Source organism: Triticum aestivum, chromosome 2D, assembly GCF_018294505.1.
Source record: "Triticum aestivum cultivar Chinese Spring chromosome 2D, IWGSC CS RefSeq v2.1, whole genome shotgun sequence".
NCBI classification, from domain to species: Eukaryota; Viridiplantae; Streptophyta; class Magnoliopsida; order Poales; family Poaceae; genus Triticum; species Triticum aestivum.
This window is the reverse complement of record NC_057799.1, coordinates 630,833,076-630,850,130: the sequence shown is the minus strand read 5'-3', so window position 1 is coordinate 630,850,130 and position 17,055 is coordinate 630,833,076. Positions and strand designations below refer to the sequence as shown.

General features: G+C 46.3%; 1 protein-coding gene across 1 annotated transcript; it reads left to right on the top strand.

Annotated features, from left to right (window-relative positions):
• The first annotated feature begins 276 nt into the window (after window positions 1–276).
• LOC123050579 (F-box protein At5g65850-like) lies at window positions 277–1,294 on the top strand. The gene has a single exon (XM_044473354.1). The coding sequence runs from the start codon at window positions 333–335 to the stop codon at window positions 1,077–1,079; it is 747 nt and encodes a 248-aa protein (XP_044329289.1). The 5' UTR covers window positions 277–332; the 3' UTR covers window positions 1,080–1,294.
• Window positions 1,295–17,055: the final 15,761 nt, after the last annotated feature.

Below are 17,055 nucleotides of genomic sequence, written 5' to 3'. Positions count from 1 at the left end.
ACTTTTTATCTACAATGGGTCATCTCTTAGCCTTATCTTCAATAACTAGCAATTCCTAAAAATATGGTGAGACATATTGTGCTAAGAGATCACCTCTTGTCTTCTCTTAAATAAGAGAAGACAAGCCTTTTCTATGAGTTCTCTCTCCTTCATGTCATCATCTATCCTACGTGGCACTTCTAAGATAGCACCATTGTACATGCCCTTAAAGATAAAGATTTTGCTAAGTCGGTTTTCCTAGTTGTAACCTATATATAAGTGGTTCGTGTCCTCCTCGGTTTCATCTAGTTTCGCCGCCGCTTAGCAGTCGTCGATCGATCTAGGTTTCGACGATGCGGAGGAGGCGAAGGCGACAACGAGCTCCGTCGCTGGAATCCGCAGACATTATCCGGGAGATCCTGCTCAAGCTGCCCACCAGGAGCGTCACTCGCTGCCGCTGCGTCCCCAGGCTCTGGCGCGATGTCGTCGCCGACCCCACCTTCCGCAGACTCCACGCCGAGGCCGAGGCCGCCGGCCACCTCCCCGTCACGTCGGAGGCCCTGCTCGTCATGGAGACCCGTGAGGATTGCAAGCCCGACGAGGCCAGTTTCTTCTGCGTCTCCTCGTCCAAGACAACGCCCATGCCCCACCGAGTCGTCATCCCCAGCGGCTACAGCCTCTCCAGCGTGTGCAATGGCCTACTTTGCTTCGCCCTCGACTCCGCCGCCGAGGTGCCGGCATTCATCTGCAACCCTCTTACGGGCGAGACGGCGATCCTTCCCATGGCGGCGTCCAAGTGGCACCGGAAAGGCCCTACCATCTACCATCAGTTCGCCTTGGGGTTCAGTCCTTCCACCAAGGAGTACAAGCTGTTCCGAAGCAGAAAGACAACATTTCATTGTGCCAGCCTGCTCTCACCTTGGCAACACCACAATCGCCTTGGTGTGCCGAAGCAGAAAGACAACATTTCGAGCGTAAATTGTTGCTTTCATTGTGCCGACACGAATGAAAACATCACGTATGTGCTGAGTTATCTCAAACTGCCGGCAAGTATCAACACGAGAACACCTCTTGGCAATGCAGGATCGAACCCGCCATAGCATCTCATTCCTAGTTGCATTGCATTAATGTTACTTATCACTTTTCTATTGGTAGCAGTAATATTGTTTTAGCCGTTCTTTAGTGGTAGAGCTGATGGGGGAATTGTGTTTCCCTTTCGACATTCTTTATTAGTAGTAGATGGAAATTTTGTCAACTGACAGTGATAACTAGTGTTATTTCCACACACTCCATCTCATTAAAAAAGAAGAAGAAAAGAACCTTGGCCGTGCAGATTTCGTTGTTTAACTGAATTGCAGTGTATGGAAGCAGAACTCTTTAGGTTGCGTGAATTGATGTTCCCTGTCCACTTCCATTTGCTAAATACAGTTTCCTACCCTAGTAGTGGGTCCGATGATTGCAACGCGTCTATGATGCGGTTTTGATTTCTTGAACATGCTCCCTCTCTAGTCGATGCTGAATCGCTTCTATCGACAGCAGTGTCTGTTGGAGTTCATTTCGTTTAGCTTTGGTGCCAGAAACATCTGTTGCACATCTGTTCCTCTTGTTAGTTTCCTGAAACACAGACCCTTTTCTGTTCCCTCTTTTACGAAATGATAGAATGCTGACTTCGATTTGGAAGAATCTTTAGTAACTTGTCATCCTGGTTCCGGTGTAGTTCAAAGTTACACACCAGACCTCCACACGCACCTTTCCCTGATTCCCTCCTGGAAACAACAGACGACGAAATGGACGGTATGATCTACATCGGCGAATCGTTTCAGGCTTATAATATACGGTTTTGCTAAAGCACATCTAAGATGTGCCCTAAGTATTAGACATTTAAGTCCTAAGCCACTAATTTTAGGTGGAGATTCGTGCGGGTATTTTTCTATTCTTTTTTTCTTTTCCTTTCCATGTTTGCTTGAGTATTTCCTATGTCTATAATTCATGCTTAATCGCTGTGATATACTGGTTATATTTGCCGCAGCATATGATTCCAGGAAGGAAACGGATTGGGGGTTCTGTTGCAAAGGAAAGATACGACCCAGAATCGGCTACTTCTTTCCTGATCGGATCGAGCCAATGAGAGACCCCTCCTATCCGTCAGGACCAAATGGAAGGGGAATGATCATGATTCCTAGTCCTAGTCCGACTCAAATTGAAAGGGAACGATCATGATTTCCCTGGTTTATTATCAAGCAAGGTCGTTTGCCCCGTCGTGTGCAAGCTGCTCGTCCGATCGTACTTGATGACTAGATCGTTGATGGTGCGCGTTGTTGCGCCCGTATATTTTGTCTCTTAGTTATTAAGGATATAAAGTAATTTGTATATATTTGTTTGGAATGCTTTGAAGTATCATGCTTTGTTGTAGCTTATGCTTGTCTCCTTCATTTAAAAAAAATAGTGATACGTAATTGAAGAAGAATCTTTTAGGCTATCAAGAAAGTAATGTTATGAGCTTTTCTTTTGTTAGGTCGAATATTTTTTTCTTTTTGAGGTTTAGGTCAGATATACTTGGTTTGGCTTTCTCGTATCCTGTGCTTATCTCCTTCGTTTAAAAAAATGACATATGTAATTAAATGAGAATCTTTTAGGCTATCGTAGTGCTGTGAGCTTTTTTCTTTGTTTCTTATTAGGTCGAATATACTTGGTTTGAGCTTGGGTTTCAACTGTGTGTGCTTCGAATTAGGGCAGCTGGTACATGTTTTGTGATAGATCGTGGCATCTTTTGGCTCACACTGTCCTCGAAGTGTAGTGTTTTGAATTAGGATGGTTCTTGGATATGTCGTTGATAGTTCCTGGACTCTTTTGGCTCAAGATGGCAGCTTTGCTGCCTACGGTTTGGCGGCTGCTATCTGTCTTGTTTTTAACTCGGTTGGTTGTTGTGCGAAGGGTTAGCCCGCCACTATTCTTTGGATAGCGTGGTAGAAAGTATTCAATGTATATGAGGGTATGAAAGGCACTAGCCATAGATCTGGCTGGCTTTCCAGAGAGCGAGAAATAGGCGTTCGGAGGACAAGCGGGCCTAGGTTGGATGACGTGCCTTCTGACTTGATGTGGACGCGTCAATCGCTGTAAGTTACATGGTGGAACTTCTTTTTCGAGAATATATGCTGAGCGGCTTGTCAGAGTTCTCTGCAAAGAGACCTCCTCACTAGCCGTCGAATGCAAACGGTCATACCACATGGCATCTATTTGCCGTGTTTGGCTCTCGACGTATGATGTTTTGCCCGAGTAGTGTGCTTCCTTCGCCGTGTACTTTGTCTTTGCTACTTCGACTCGGCAGCAACATCTCGTTGCCGTGTGCATTCATATATTTTTCAGCCATATCTCGTTGCCGAATGCAAATGGTCATATATTTTTCTAAGCCAATTTTATTGTCGTGTACGATTTAATATAAAAAGAATTTATGCTATAATTTTATACTTGTCTATAATTCATTTGGTCACGCTATAATTTTATTTATTAGATTTTCAGTAACATAGCTTGTACAATTAACCATATAATACTATTACTAAATATGATTGTTACTCTTTGTTTTATTGTTTGTTTCTAACGTCGAGCATTGCAAAAGATATTTGCATCATGCTAGATTCAAAACCATAGTTAGTTTAAAAAAAGCCATGCTAGTATTTCTTTTGCTTGGTGGGAAATGTTCCTTAAAAAGGTTCTTAAACCATGTAATCTTATATGTGATAAAAATAATAAAAGGATTATGTCTTGTATATATAATTATGAGTTATATAATATCCACTAATATCTTGATAAAAATATTTTAAGTATATGGTGAACAAGTTTCTAGTTTAAGGTTCATTGGTTATATATAGCTAAATGAAAAAACTGTAAGAGCATGGGAGTTGTTTATGAAGGTTTCATAATCAAACCGTTGGCATGTTGCTTTATTATTTATTCATGGTAAAATGTGCCTTTCATATTCATGTGAGTTCACTAATCACATGGTAATCACACGCGCATGTGAGTGTGTGTTGTGTACTTTGTGCCACAATAGAAATGAATATCAAAAGGTTGTGATTTGATTGTAATTCTATTACCTTTTCACATGTACAATTTGGTTACCTGATATGCACATGGTATTAACTTTATATACATGTGCTCCCAACTGTTTCTCAAGTGAACACAATGTAGTCCACATTTCATAAAGGAAATGTATTATTTATTAAATTGGGGTATCTACTGATGAAACAAGGTAGAGGTCATGGCAGCCAAGCAAGATAAACGGACTAGCTAAGGTAGCATGCAAGACAATATAGTTCATCGAAGAGAGGATAGCCTCCTATCAAAATAGTCGGCCTACCTTTAGAGTGGTTTGTTCCAATATGATGCACTCTATTGGTCCATGGTGAGTGGACTTTTTACTGTAAGTTGATTATTTTATTATTTATTTATTTAATTCGTGAGACTTATTAGCGTAATGCATTACATAGTTATCATATTGGCAAAGGCTTCTGCAGTTCCACTCTCGGAGCTCAGGGTGGTGGCCTGTTTGCCCAACTTGTGGGCCGCCATGCAATAAGAAACTATGCCATCCATTGGACTAATGAGCAATTTTGGAATATCTTTAATGAAGTATAAATTAATGACAAGTGTGGTAGCAAAACTTATTAAACTAGATGATTCCCCCGCGCGTTGCAGCAGGAATTAGTAGCTCAAAGTTTCTTGAAATACGATTAAAAACATGAGACAATTAACCAAATCAATCATTGTTATGAATAATGATGACTCCTTATTGTTTTTATTTCATAAAAATGAAAATGCATATTTATATGAAAGTGATCACATGGTTTTAGAATAGAATCCACACTATAAAAACGATTAAATACTGTTACCAGTATATATTTTGTCAGGTTTTTTAAGAATAGCACGTCTTAAATATCTTGTAAAATAGAACTTACAGAATATTAACCAAAATAATCGTTTGCAAGAAAATAGTATTGGGCATATAATCAAAGCTAGCACTTCCCTTGCAGACACCTGATTCAATCTACAATGTTATAGTAGGCTAGAACCAATCTTCAACAGTGTATGTTCTTGAGAAAAGAAGCTACCATTTCGTAAAGCAGTATGCTGGCATGCCACAGAGCAATTAAAATATCATAATCACACTACAGAGTTAGAACTTGCCGAACATTAACCAAAAGAATCATAATAAAAGAGTATTGGGCAGATAATCAAAGCTATCGGTTCCCTTATGACACCTTCATTCAATCTACAATGTTAAAACAAACTACACCTGGTATGCTTCAAGAAAGGATTACAATCTTTAGAGCAACTCTAGCAGACCCCATATCCCGCCGGCCCGCAAAACGCGTTTGCAGTTCGCGAAAAACGGCCTTTGCGGGCCGGCAAGGACGGCCGCAGTGCAGACCCCCCAAACGGACCCGTATAAAAGTATATTCACGGAATATGCTTTTATACCGGTCGGCTTTGCGGCGTCTGCTCTTGCACCGCTGCATCCCGCATCTCATCGGCCGCAAATATCAAATCCAACATAATACAACAAACGAAAGCAAACTAAATAATTATTCAAATCCAACATAATACAAAAATCATCCACATTACAATAATTATTCAAATGAGCGAATCAAACTTAAATAATGCAATACAAAACTTGTGATGAATACAAATACAAATAAATACAAAAATGAGTCACTGTCCAGCCATTTGCCAATGGTGCTCAATGAGATCCTCCTGAAGTTAAAAGTGTGTGTTTGCATTTTCAATCTCCTTGTATATCTGAAAAAAGCTCTAATGCGGTTAGGGTCTCTAGCTGGTTTGACACGGCTACCCACATTGTCGTAGAAGAATTTCAAGTTCATTCCTCTCTCATCTTCAAGAATCATATTGTGAAGGATAACACAGCATGTCATGATATTTTTCAAGGTTCTCTTATCCCTAAAATGAGCAGGACCACGGACAATGGCAAACCTAGATTGCAAAACACCGAATGCTCTTTCAATGTCTTTTCGGGCTGCCTCTTGCACCCTTGCAAATTCACAGTGTTTTTTAGTTTTGGGATCTTTGATGCTCTTGACAAATGTGCACCAAGTAGGGTATATACCATCTGCAAGATAGTACCCTTTTGTGTATTCATGCCCATTGATAGTGTAGTTGCAAGCAGGAGCATCACCACTAGCAAGCCTAGCAAACAAATGAGACCGTTGCAACACATTGATATCATTGAGAGTGCCCGGCATACCAAAGAAGCAATGCCAAATCCATAAATCCTCGGATGCTACGGCCTCTAGCACATTGTTGCATCACGAGACTTGCGACAATACATTCCTTGCCATGCCTTTGGGCAATTTTTCCAAGTCCAATGCATATAATCAATGCTACCTAGCATGCCAGGCCAGCCTCTCCTCTCATTAGATGCCATGAATTTCTTTGTGTCATCCTCGTTGGGTGCCCGAAGATACTCAGGACCAAAGACACGGATGATCACTTTTGCAAATCTACGCACTGACTCAATTGTAGTATCTTCACCAATGCGAAGGTACTCATCGGCATAGTCAGCCGGAACGCCATATGCAATCACCCGCATAACTGCGGAGATTTTTTGATATGCACTAAATCCCTTTAAGCCCGCAACATTTCTTCTTTGTGTAAAATACCAGCATTTTCCTTGCAAGGTTGAACAATTTTCACAAAGAGGGATCGGCGCATTCGGTACCTTCTCTGGAAGAGGTGCGGTGGATATGTAGGATTCTCCGCGAAGTAGTCTTGCATCAACATCTCGTTCCCAAGATGGCGATTTCGAGGAATGCAAAGACGCCCGACGGTCGATCCTCGCCTCCTCTTCCGGTTCTCGTCTTCGTGCTCCTTCACGGCAAGTGCCATCACTAATGTCTGCTGCCAAAAGGTCGCAAGCATGGTCTCAACATCCGAGTCGCCCGAATCGTCCGAATCGGAGAGCAAAAACTTCTCGCACGGGGTCAATTCTATCTACATGCATACCGGCGCCGGCGTGTCAATCAACTATACCGCTTGCAAAATATCACAAAACAAACACTAACCGGGGGAGGATGCGGCGGGTGATCCCGGGCGGCGACGAGGGGCGGGCTCGACGGTGGTTGATCCCCAGCGGCGGCAGCGATGAGGGGCGGCTCTTCTCGCCGGATCCGGGCGGGTCGGTGCAGCGTATCGGCGCGGGAGGTGGGGGACGGCCCCGAGGCGTGATTCCGCCAGCAGATTTGGCCGGAATCGCCGGCGGCGGACTGGCGGAAGCAAGGGCGATCGGCGGCGGAAGAAGGTGGGGAAAAGGCGCGGGCTAAAATGTCCCTCCCGCCAACAACTTCTCTGTGATGCAGGGCACCGCAGCGGCGAGGGGGAAACCCTCGAATACGCGGGTTGGGGCCGAGATTTGCCGCGCCCCTCAAAAAAATTTGCGGGCCGGGGCGGGATGCGTTGTCTGATCGGACAAGTTTTTTCGCCCCGGCCAGCATTTTGGCGGTTATTTTGCGGGTCGGGACGGGATGCGGGGTCTGCTAGAGTTGCTCTTAGTTGTGTGATATATATGAGCCATTCTTGGGAAGAGAAGCTAGTCTGCCATTAAGGAAAGCAGTATGTCGGCAATGCCACAGAGAAATTAAAATATCGTAATCACACTACAAAGTTCTACACATAAACCAACATGAGATGAAGCAAGGTATTATGAGGCAAAAAATGGTAGTTTTTCTTTCAGTTGAATTGCAATTTCTTCAACTACGGAATACCAATATAGCAATATCACAACCCTACAAAAAAATCATAACCCTACAGAGTAAAAACCTCCCAAGCAACAATAATCAGTGTGAAACAGTGTAACGTCCAGTGGCACGACGGCCGCTGCGGCTGACGAGGATAGGCTATAGTTCAGGAGGCGCGCCGAGTCGACGATCAGCTCGGCCGAAAACACGGTAGCTCGACCAACATGCCCAGGAGCTCGCGCATGCACCACACGACAGTCTTACCCCGTACGCGGCAGGGGCAGTGTCTTCCGCTGGGCGGCGGCCCGACAATAGGGGAGTGTGACTTGGAAGACAAAGAACTAGACACAAGAAATTCAAACGCAAGCATCTTCATGAGCAGGGCTAATTTGAACTTCCTGAAGCGCCTCCAATAGATTGATCAACCGAATAAAACCTGCAATGGTGAGCTGACCTTTGATGTCCCTAAGCCATCGGCCATCAATCAGGGATTCCTCCATTGTGCGTTTGGCCTCGATGGAATCTGGAACAACGACAACTACAACACGGGTGAGGACAGAAGGCAGAGGGGCTCACAGGAAGATCATCATATATTGCCGAGGGAACTGAAGAGGATGGGGGAGGAAAAGAATGGGCAAAGGAGAAGACAAGTGTTAGTGTGTGACAATAAATGGCCATGTTGTTCGCTCGTACAGCCTAGGTCGAAGAAAAGCCATCATGGAAATACATGTAGTACACCATTCTGTCCTCTTAATATAAATGAAAAAATGCTGACATGGCATGTAATGAGGTGGATAGGCTGCATGTCAAGAGAAATATGATAAGGGATAGGCTGCACTATATAGGTATTATAGATATGCGATGCATTGCACCAGGATTTCTATTTCATAGCGAATTTTCTGTCTTCTTGTTAAGTCGTTTCCATTTCTTTGTTGATGAAGCTAGGTTTTGTTGATATCTTATGTCCAAATGTCAGGCACATTAGACCCATTTGCTCCCCTGTTTTGAGTAAAGTCAGGTCTTCATTTTTTCTGTCCAAATCCTATGGGTGCACGTATGACTCACATAAAAGTCTGTTATGAATCTTGCAGTTCTGGTCTTGGGAGCTGACCGGACCAATATCCAGCACCAAGTTGCCACCTTGCTGGCATTCCAAACCAGCTTAGCTATACCAAAATCGGTTTGGTCTTGCGTGACACGACAGGTTACGAGTACCTTTTCAGCACTGTGGGAGACTAGAAGATATCTGATTGTTTAGCGCATGCAAGATGATGATGGAAAGGAATGACTCTAGGTTGGTTGGTTATTTTACATGCGAAATGGGCTACCATATTTTACATGCACAATGCTTCAGTCCGTGACTATCCTAGTTTTCTTGAAACGCTGACCCTTTCTTGTCTCTTCTCAGAAGGGATGACATGCTGACCATTGAAGAAAGAACCTGTCACAGCCAACGTTACACGCTTTCAGAGTACGCACCTTTCCCTGCCGTGAACATCAGACGAAATGGTCGGTCTGGTCTGCATCAACGAACCCACAGTTTCAGGCGTATAATGATTCCGTTGCTGATTCTGGCATATGTCGTGTGCAGCTCAAGCTATCGTCCAGCCTCCATTCATCAGGTCAAACTCAACGGGCGAACGGAGGAGGAAGAGTCCAGCGTAGGAAGGCTCCGGTGCCCCAGGTCTGTCTTCACTCCGGCCCGCCGTTACTGTCGGTATTGATCGATGCGTGGCGCCAAAGCGAAGCGAAGGCCGGCCGATCGTGTGGGTGGCGAACTGTAGCACTGCATTCCTGGCCAGCCATGGGCACGGGCACTGCACCCGGTCGGTGGCCGTTGCCGGCTTGCCGCTATCCATCACTCGCGGGCTGTGGCTCCGCGTCTGCCGGTTACATAGCACCATTCCTCCGCAAGCATCGCCCATGGCACAACGCCTATCTATCACGAACTGATCTTTTTTCTGTGCAGCGGCAGCGGTGGTTCATGCGGAATGGGCGCGTTCGGGCACCGGGGCACACGAGCAGCTAAACGCGGCCAGAAGTAACACGTCTGACGCTCCACCAGACCACATCACCCGACCGGTTGGGTCGCGCGGGGAAGAGAAGCGTCTCTCTGCCCGGCAAAGCAAGCGACGTGCCCTTGCCTCCGGCGCGCCGTTGCCTCTGCTCCCTCCCTCCCGCGCATGGGTTTTTGTTGGGTGGCGTTCACGGTGAGCAGCCAAGGGGTTACAAGAGGTTGGAAATCATTAGAGTACTATGGCAAAGTGCATGCATGTTTTCTGCACAGGCGTCGACATGATCTATCTACCTAGGTACGCTACCTATATACTAGAGTAGATGCTACGACACGGGTAGTGAGCCACTAGCTAGCAACAGCCTTGATCGGGTTGCGATCGTGACATCGTGTGGGTGAAATTAACGTAGTTGCCATGCAAATTTACCCTAAGCTTGGAGAATGACCTGCTACTCCGTAGTTGTACAATTTTTCCCATGAGATGGGATCATTTAAACCGCGATTAGTGCATCGGACCAAGATTCTAGTATATCGCTTAGTTTCAAGGGTGGTAACCCGCACCAACACTGTACTCGGCATGTGACAGTAACTCATCAGTGCGAACGGTAACTTGGTCCTGTCACATGTGTGAGCTGCGGTTGGGTGCAAGCTTTGCACCTAGCAGGACTATTGGTGTACGATGAGCCGTGGAAAAGCACGATCTCAAGCTTGTGTTGTGTGCGTGGAGATCAATCAAGTGTCGTCTCAGTGGTTGAGAACTAATCACTGGTCCTAATATGGTTAACAGCACCATAAATATCTTCGTATGGCTCATTTTCAAGGAAAAAAAGATCTTCAAAGATACGTTCACTTCACAAAAGCTAGTCAAAGTGTTCGCTCGTTCCGTCTATCAACTTGTTATATACTACTACCTCTCTAACTTAATGTGAGACGTTTTTACAGTTCTGCTAACTTACATAGTAGTAAGCAATCGAAACTATCTTATCTTAAAAAAAAAGACTTAATTGTTAGGTCTTTCCCAATGCTCAACCATAGAGCATGGTTAATGGTATAGCCAGCTGCTCGCTATATGTTGTTGTCACTATATCTATAGTCAATTATATAGCCAGGATGTATAATAGATAGCTATAGATATACTACTATGGCTCGTCTTACACTTCCACAAAATTTCTAGGAGCATGCTCCAGCTGGATGTTAATCTACAGTCCGCTTCTCTTATTCCTCCTCTTCTCTCCTCCAACTCAACAATAATATATTATTTAAATTCATATGACCCGTTTACATCACCTTATTATAATTGCTCATATGCAAGTGTGAAGACCGTCAAGTAGCTTATGTGCTTAGATGAGAGAGAGTAGTACTATCTGTGTATAATGTGTTTAGGCCTCTTCCAATCCATATGTGCTTAAATAAGATGCTAAGTGCATGAAAGAGCGTATCAAATTACAGGGAGCCGGAGTCCGTGGCGCATATTCTCTTCAAGTGCAGATTCTCATGCGGGTGTTGGAGGCCGTCAAGGGATGGCTCGGTGCCTCGGAGTTACGCCTTGAGCTCTGGGCGGCTATGCCTTCAGTGCATGCTTGGTGGAACGACGTGGTCCTCACGAAGGGGCACACGAGGAAAGCTATCACCAGCACACTCATGCTTGGGCGTTGTGGAACGAGAGGAATGCACGGGTTTTTCGCAACAAGTCGACGCTTCCTTCCATTGTCTTCGCTCATGTTAGGGCCGAAGCTGGGTCGTGAGTCACCGCTGGTGCCAAACATTTGGGTTTCATGATGCCGCGAGAGTAGGCTTTTGATGCTTTGATGCATTTGTTGAGGAGTAATGCCCTCGCCTTTAAAAAAACCTTGTCACCCTTCTTCTTTATTAATGAGATAAAATGAGGCAAATATTTTGCCTCCGTCGGAAAAATGTCCATGCACGTTCTCCATCCTGTGCATTAAGAACATCTTAGAACTCTCGTGTGTGTAGGATGGTACTGGTACTACTCGTCGGCGGACACTCATCACTGCATAACAGCCCGTACTAATCGTACGTGTGTGTGCTTGGCATGCACGTGACAGTAGCCCCGTCCTGCCGTGTGAACCCTGGTTGAGTGCAAACCATATTTGTGTACGATGAGCCGTGGAGAAGCGCCATACGATCGATGCTTGTGTGCCGGAGATCAATCAATCACATGTCACGAACAGATGAAATACAGTATATAGCAGCGGGTGAGAAGTACGTACTGATCGGCGATCTTAGTCTAGCTAGTAATAATGATCAAAGTCCTATAAATGCTCCCCTAGTCACGATCCGCATGAGCTGGTCAAAGCGTGTTCCAGCACGTTCGTTCTGCTCGCGCATCGTTCGAGTCTAGTCGCTTGTCACCTCAGCATACGAATGACCGAACGATTGTTATCTCACGGATTTCCATCTACTCAACCACTCATGCCAGTCTGGCTATATATTGTTTGTGTGCTGCGAATATGAGGAATATGTGAGATTGACATGGAATGTCGCTTTAGTTGCTCAAGAAAAAACAAGGGTTGCCGAAAAGGTATAGACCTGCCTAGGTGGCTATGTTGTTATGAGGACAATACAAATGGACATAATTCGTGGCCCACAAGTAAATATTCCTCCATTCTGATAGTTGGACCTGGTATGCCCATAATATGTTCTACCTGAATTTGTGAGGAAACAGAGATCTTACGTCAGTTCTACCTGAACTTTATGCTTCGTGGCCCACAACTAATAGCCCATAATATGTTGTCATGTTCATCCTGATAGTTGGACCTGGTATGCCCATCTTCCTCCATTCTTCCCCATATTTAGTCGACAAACTTTCCATGTGCTTACTTTCCGAGGGGCGCTGGAAAGCACATGTCTTCTTTCCTTTTGTAGCAAAAAAGAAATAATAGAGGTAGAAAGGAAGAAAATGAGAAATAAGCAAAAAAAAAAGGTGGCATGTTCCTGGTATGTGCCTTACGTATTGGGCCCACAGTGCTACTTTCCATTCTAATGAACATCAGTCCATCCCAAAAATGTGCGTTAGATAGGTTATTTAATATAGACGCCCAATTTTGGCCCATCGGAGGTGACTAGTTGTGGAATGGTGTTTCTATATTAGCATCAATCTTTTTTTAAAAAAAAGGAGGATGACCCCCGGCCTCTGCATCTGGGAGATGCATGCGGCCATTTTATTAATTATTCTCGAGGACCTTACAAAGTAGTACAACAATATGCCTGAATTCGTCATCTTGGCAACATCTGCCGCTACTCCAATCCATATGATGAATGGGTGAGAGTTGGGCCAAATACCCAGACCTCTCACCTAAGCCTAACATCTAAAGCCGGAGGTCCCGACCGAGCCACATACCGGGTCCGGGTGACAAACCGGTCAGACGCACTCACATGTGTCGTCGCCGCCATCTTCACTGGTCCATCTTCAGAGCGGATTGAGGTGCCAACCTTGGCAGGTACCTCCGCCATCGACGCCACCATGACGCCAAACGACGACCTCCACCTACGCGACTCCATCTCCAAGCAACGAATGCAGATCCATGCTAGAATAGGGCCGCACCACCGCCGTCGCCCACCGCCCACAAGCGCCACCCAGCCCCAAGGTTCCCAAAGCGGCGCCTTCAAGAAGGGAACGGTGCCGTGAGCACCGTCGACGCCCAACAAAGTTAGGGCTTTCGCCCAGGAGACCTAGGGGAAGGGGAAGTGAGGGGATCAGTCCATACCGACGCCTCCAAGGAGGGGAACGGCGCCCTCAGGCGTCGCTGTCGACGCGGCCGGCCATGGCCGACCAGGGATTTCGCCCGAACTAGATCCCCGCCACCAGCAGCGCCTCCTGTACAGAACCGGCGACCCAAGGATGCGCGGCCCGACGAGGATGGCCCGCACGCCGAACAGGGGAGGAGGGGAGGCGCCAGATCGCGTGCATCAGCCACCGCAGAAAACACCGCCGGCCGCCAATGACCATCGGATCCCGCCGCATGGGTGGCCGGGACGGCAGATCCATCGCCCGCACGGTTGCTAGCCGGCCGTGCCTTGCCAATGGAGCCGCCGCTCCAGATCCGGAGTTCCCCACGCAGAGGCAGGGCAACCGAGGCCCCGCCGCCATCATCCTTGGCGCCCCGGGCTTGCCCGACGGCTGCCTCAGGCAGCGGCGAGGGAGGAGGAGGAGCAGGGAGGAGGAGGAGGGGTGGCTAGGGTTGAGAGGGAGGAGGAGGAGGGGCGGCTAGGGAGGAGGAGGGAAGAGGAGGAGGGATGGCTAGGGTTGAGAGGGAGTCGGAGGAGGGGCGGCTAGGGAGGAGGAGGGAGGAGGAGGAGGGGTGGCTAGGGTTGAGAGGGAGGAGGAGGAGGAGGGGCGGCTTGGGAGCATATTAGCATCAATCTAGTTAATAAGATCATATATACCTTCCACTGATAATTAAAGTCATTTATATTCAAGTTAATAAAATTTTAAATATCTCCAATTCACAGTCCATGCCAGTGAGTCAAGCGTTCCGGTATGTTATGCCCGCTCATCATCGACATAAGCTATCAACTCGGTACATGAATTTATTGTTGTTTCCTAGGTGTATGTACTAACTCATCTACTCATGTGAGACTTCCTATATGTTTTGTCGTGCGAAAATGAGGTTAGATCACACCATGTCTTGGGCTCACAAGAGGCGCAGCTAGATCATGAGGGTTGGGTGGCATGGTGGATTTATATCCATTCTAGGGCTAATTAGATGGTGTGCCGACGGTTGTGCCATGAATACAGGTGAGAGCAAGAGAGAGGATTTGGGGAAACGCCTCTAACGGCTCAAAATTTGAGTAGAGGGCATAAGTTTTGAGGTGTAACTCCTCGAATATTTGAATATTTTAGGGAAGGGTTGGTTATGGTGTAAGAGCAACTCTCGCAGATCCGCTATATTTGCTTGTCCACTATAATAACTGCCGATATAAGGGACGGTGATGATTTTTCACCCCGCACAAATCTGCTACATTCGTCCGTCCGCTAAATATTTTGCGGGATCCTGTATAATTCATTTCCCGTCCTCCATACCTATGGTTTTCGCCCTCCTTTTGTCAGTTCCTCTATTCCACCCGCTTGTTGGTGCGAAAGAATTTTCAGCTCACGCCCGCTTGGCCATAGCCGCCGACGCCACATCTCCCCGCTGACACTTGCTGCTGTTGGGGAACGTAGTAATTTCAAAAAAATTCCTACGCACACGCAAGATCATGGTGATGCATAGCAACGAGAGGGGAGAGTGTTGTCCACGTACCCTCGTAGACCGAAAGCGGAAGCGTTAACACAACGCGGTTGATGTAGTCGTACGTCTTCACGATCGGACCGATCAAGTACCGAACGCACGGCACCTCCGAGTTCAGCACACGTTCAGCTCGATGACGTCCCTCAAACTCCGATCCAGCCGAGTGTTGAGGGAGAGTTTCGTCAGCACGACGGCGTGGTGACGATGATGATGTTCTACCGACGCAGGGCTTCGCCTAAGCTCCGCAACGATATTATCGAGGTGTAATATGGTGGAGGGGGGCACCGCACACGGCTAAAATATCGTATATCAATTGTGTGTTCAGAGGTGCCCCCCTGCCCCCGTATATAAAGGAGCAAGGGGGGAGGCCGTCCGGCCCTTGGGGCGTGCCAAGGAGGGGGGGGAGTCCTCCTCCTAGTAGGAGTAGGACTCCCCTTTCCTAGTCCAACTAGGAAGAGAGAAGGGGGAAGGAAAGAGAGGGAGAGGGAGAGGGCAAGAGGGGCCGCGCCCCCCTCCCCTAGTCCAATTCGGACTTCCCATGGGAGGGGGCGCGCCACCTCCTGGGCTGCTGCCCTCTCTCTCCCCTCAGGCCCACTAAGGCCCAATACTTCCCCGGGGGGTTCCGGTAACCCCTCCGGCACTCCGGTTTTATCCGAAACTTCTCCGGAACACTTCTGGTGTCCGAATATAGTCCTCCAATATATCAATCTTTATGTCTCGATCATTTCGAGACTGCTCGTCATGTCCGTGATCATATCCGGAACTCCGAACAACCTTCGGTACATCAAAACATATAAACTCATAATAAAACTGTCATCGTAACTTTAAGCGTGCGGACCCTACGGGTTCGAGAACTATGTAGACATGACCGAGAGACCTCTCCGGTCAATAACCAATAGCGGAACCTGGATGTTCATATTGGCTCCCACATATTCTACGAAGATCTTTATGGGTCAGACTGCATAACAACATACGTTGTTCCCTTTGTCATCGGTATGTTACTTGCCCGAGATTCGATCGTCGGTATCTCGATACCTAGTTCAATCTCGTTACCGGCAAGTCTCTTTACTCGTTCCGTAATACATCATCCCGCAACTAACTCATTAGTCACAATGCTTGCAAGGCTTATAGTGATGTGCATTACCGAGTGGGCCCAGAGATACCTCTCCGACAATCGGAGTGACAAATCCTAATCTCGAAATACGCCAACCCAACAAGTACCTTTGGAGACACCTGTAGAGCACCTTTATAATCACCCAGTTACGTTGTGACGTTTGGTAGCACACAAAGTGTTCCTCCGGTAAACGGGAGTTGCATAATCTCATAGTCATAGGAACATGTATAAGTCATGAAGAAAGCAATAGCAACATACTAAACGATCGAGTGCTAAGCTAACGGAATGGGTCAAGTCAATCACGTCATTCTCCTAATGTGGTGATCTCGTTAATCAAATGACAACTCATGTCTATGGCTAGGAAACATAACCATCTTTGATTAACGAGCTAGTCCAGTAGAGGCATACTAGTGACACTCTGTTTGTCTATGTATTCACACATGTATTATGTTTCTGGTTAATACAATTCTAGCATGAATAATAAACATTTATCATGATATAAGGAAATAAATAATACTTTATTATTGCCTCTAGGGCATATTTCCTTCAGTCTCCCACTTGCACTAGAGTCAATAATCTAGATTACACAGTAATGATTCTTACACCCATGGAGTCTTGGTGCTGATCATGTTTTGCTCGTGGAAGAGGCTTAGTCAACGGGTCTGCAACATTCAGATCCGTATGTATCTTGCAAATTTCTATGTCTCCCACCTGGACTAAATCCCGGATGGAATTGAAGCGTCTTTTGATGTGCTTGGTTCTCTTGTGAAATATGGATTCCTTTGCTAAGGCAATTGCACCAGTATTGTCACAAAAGATTTTCATTGGTCCCGATGCACTAGGTATGACAGCTAGATCGGGTATGAACTCCTTCATCCAGACTCCTTCACTTGCTGCTTCCAAAGCAGCTATGTACTCCGCTTCACACGTAGATCCCGCCACGACACT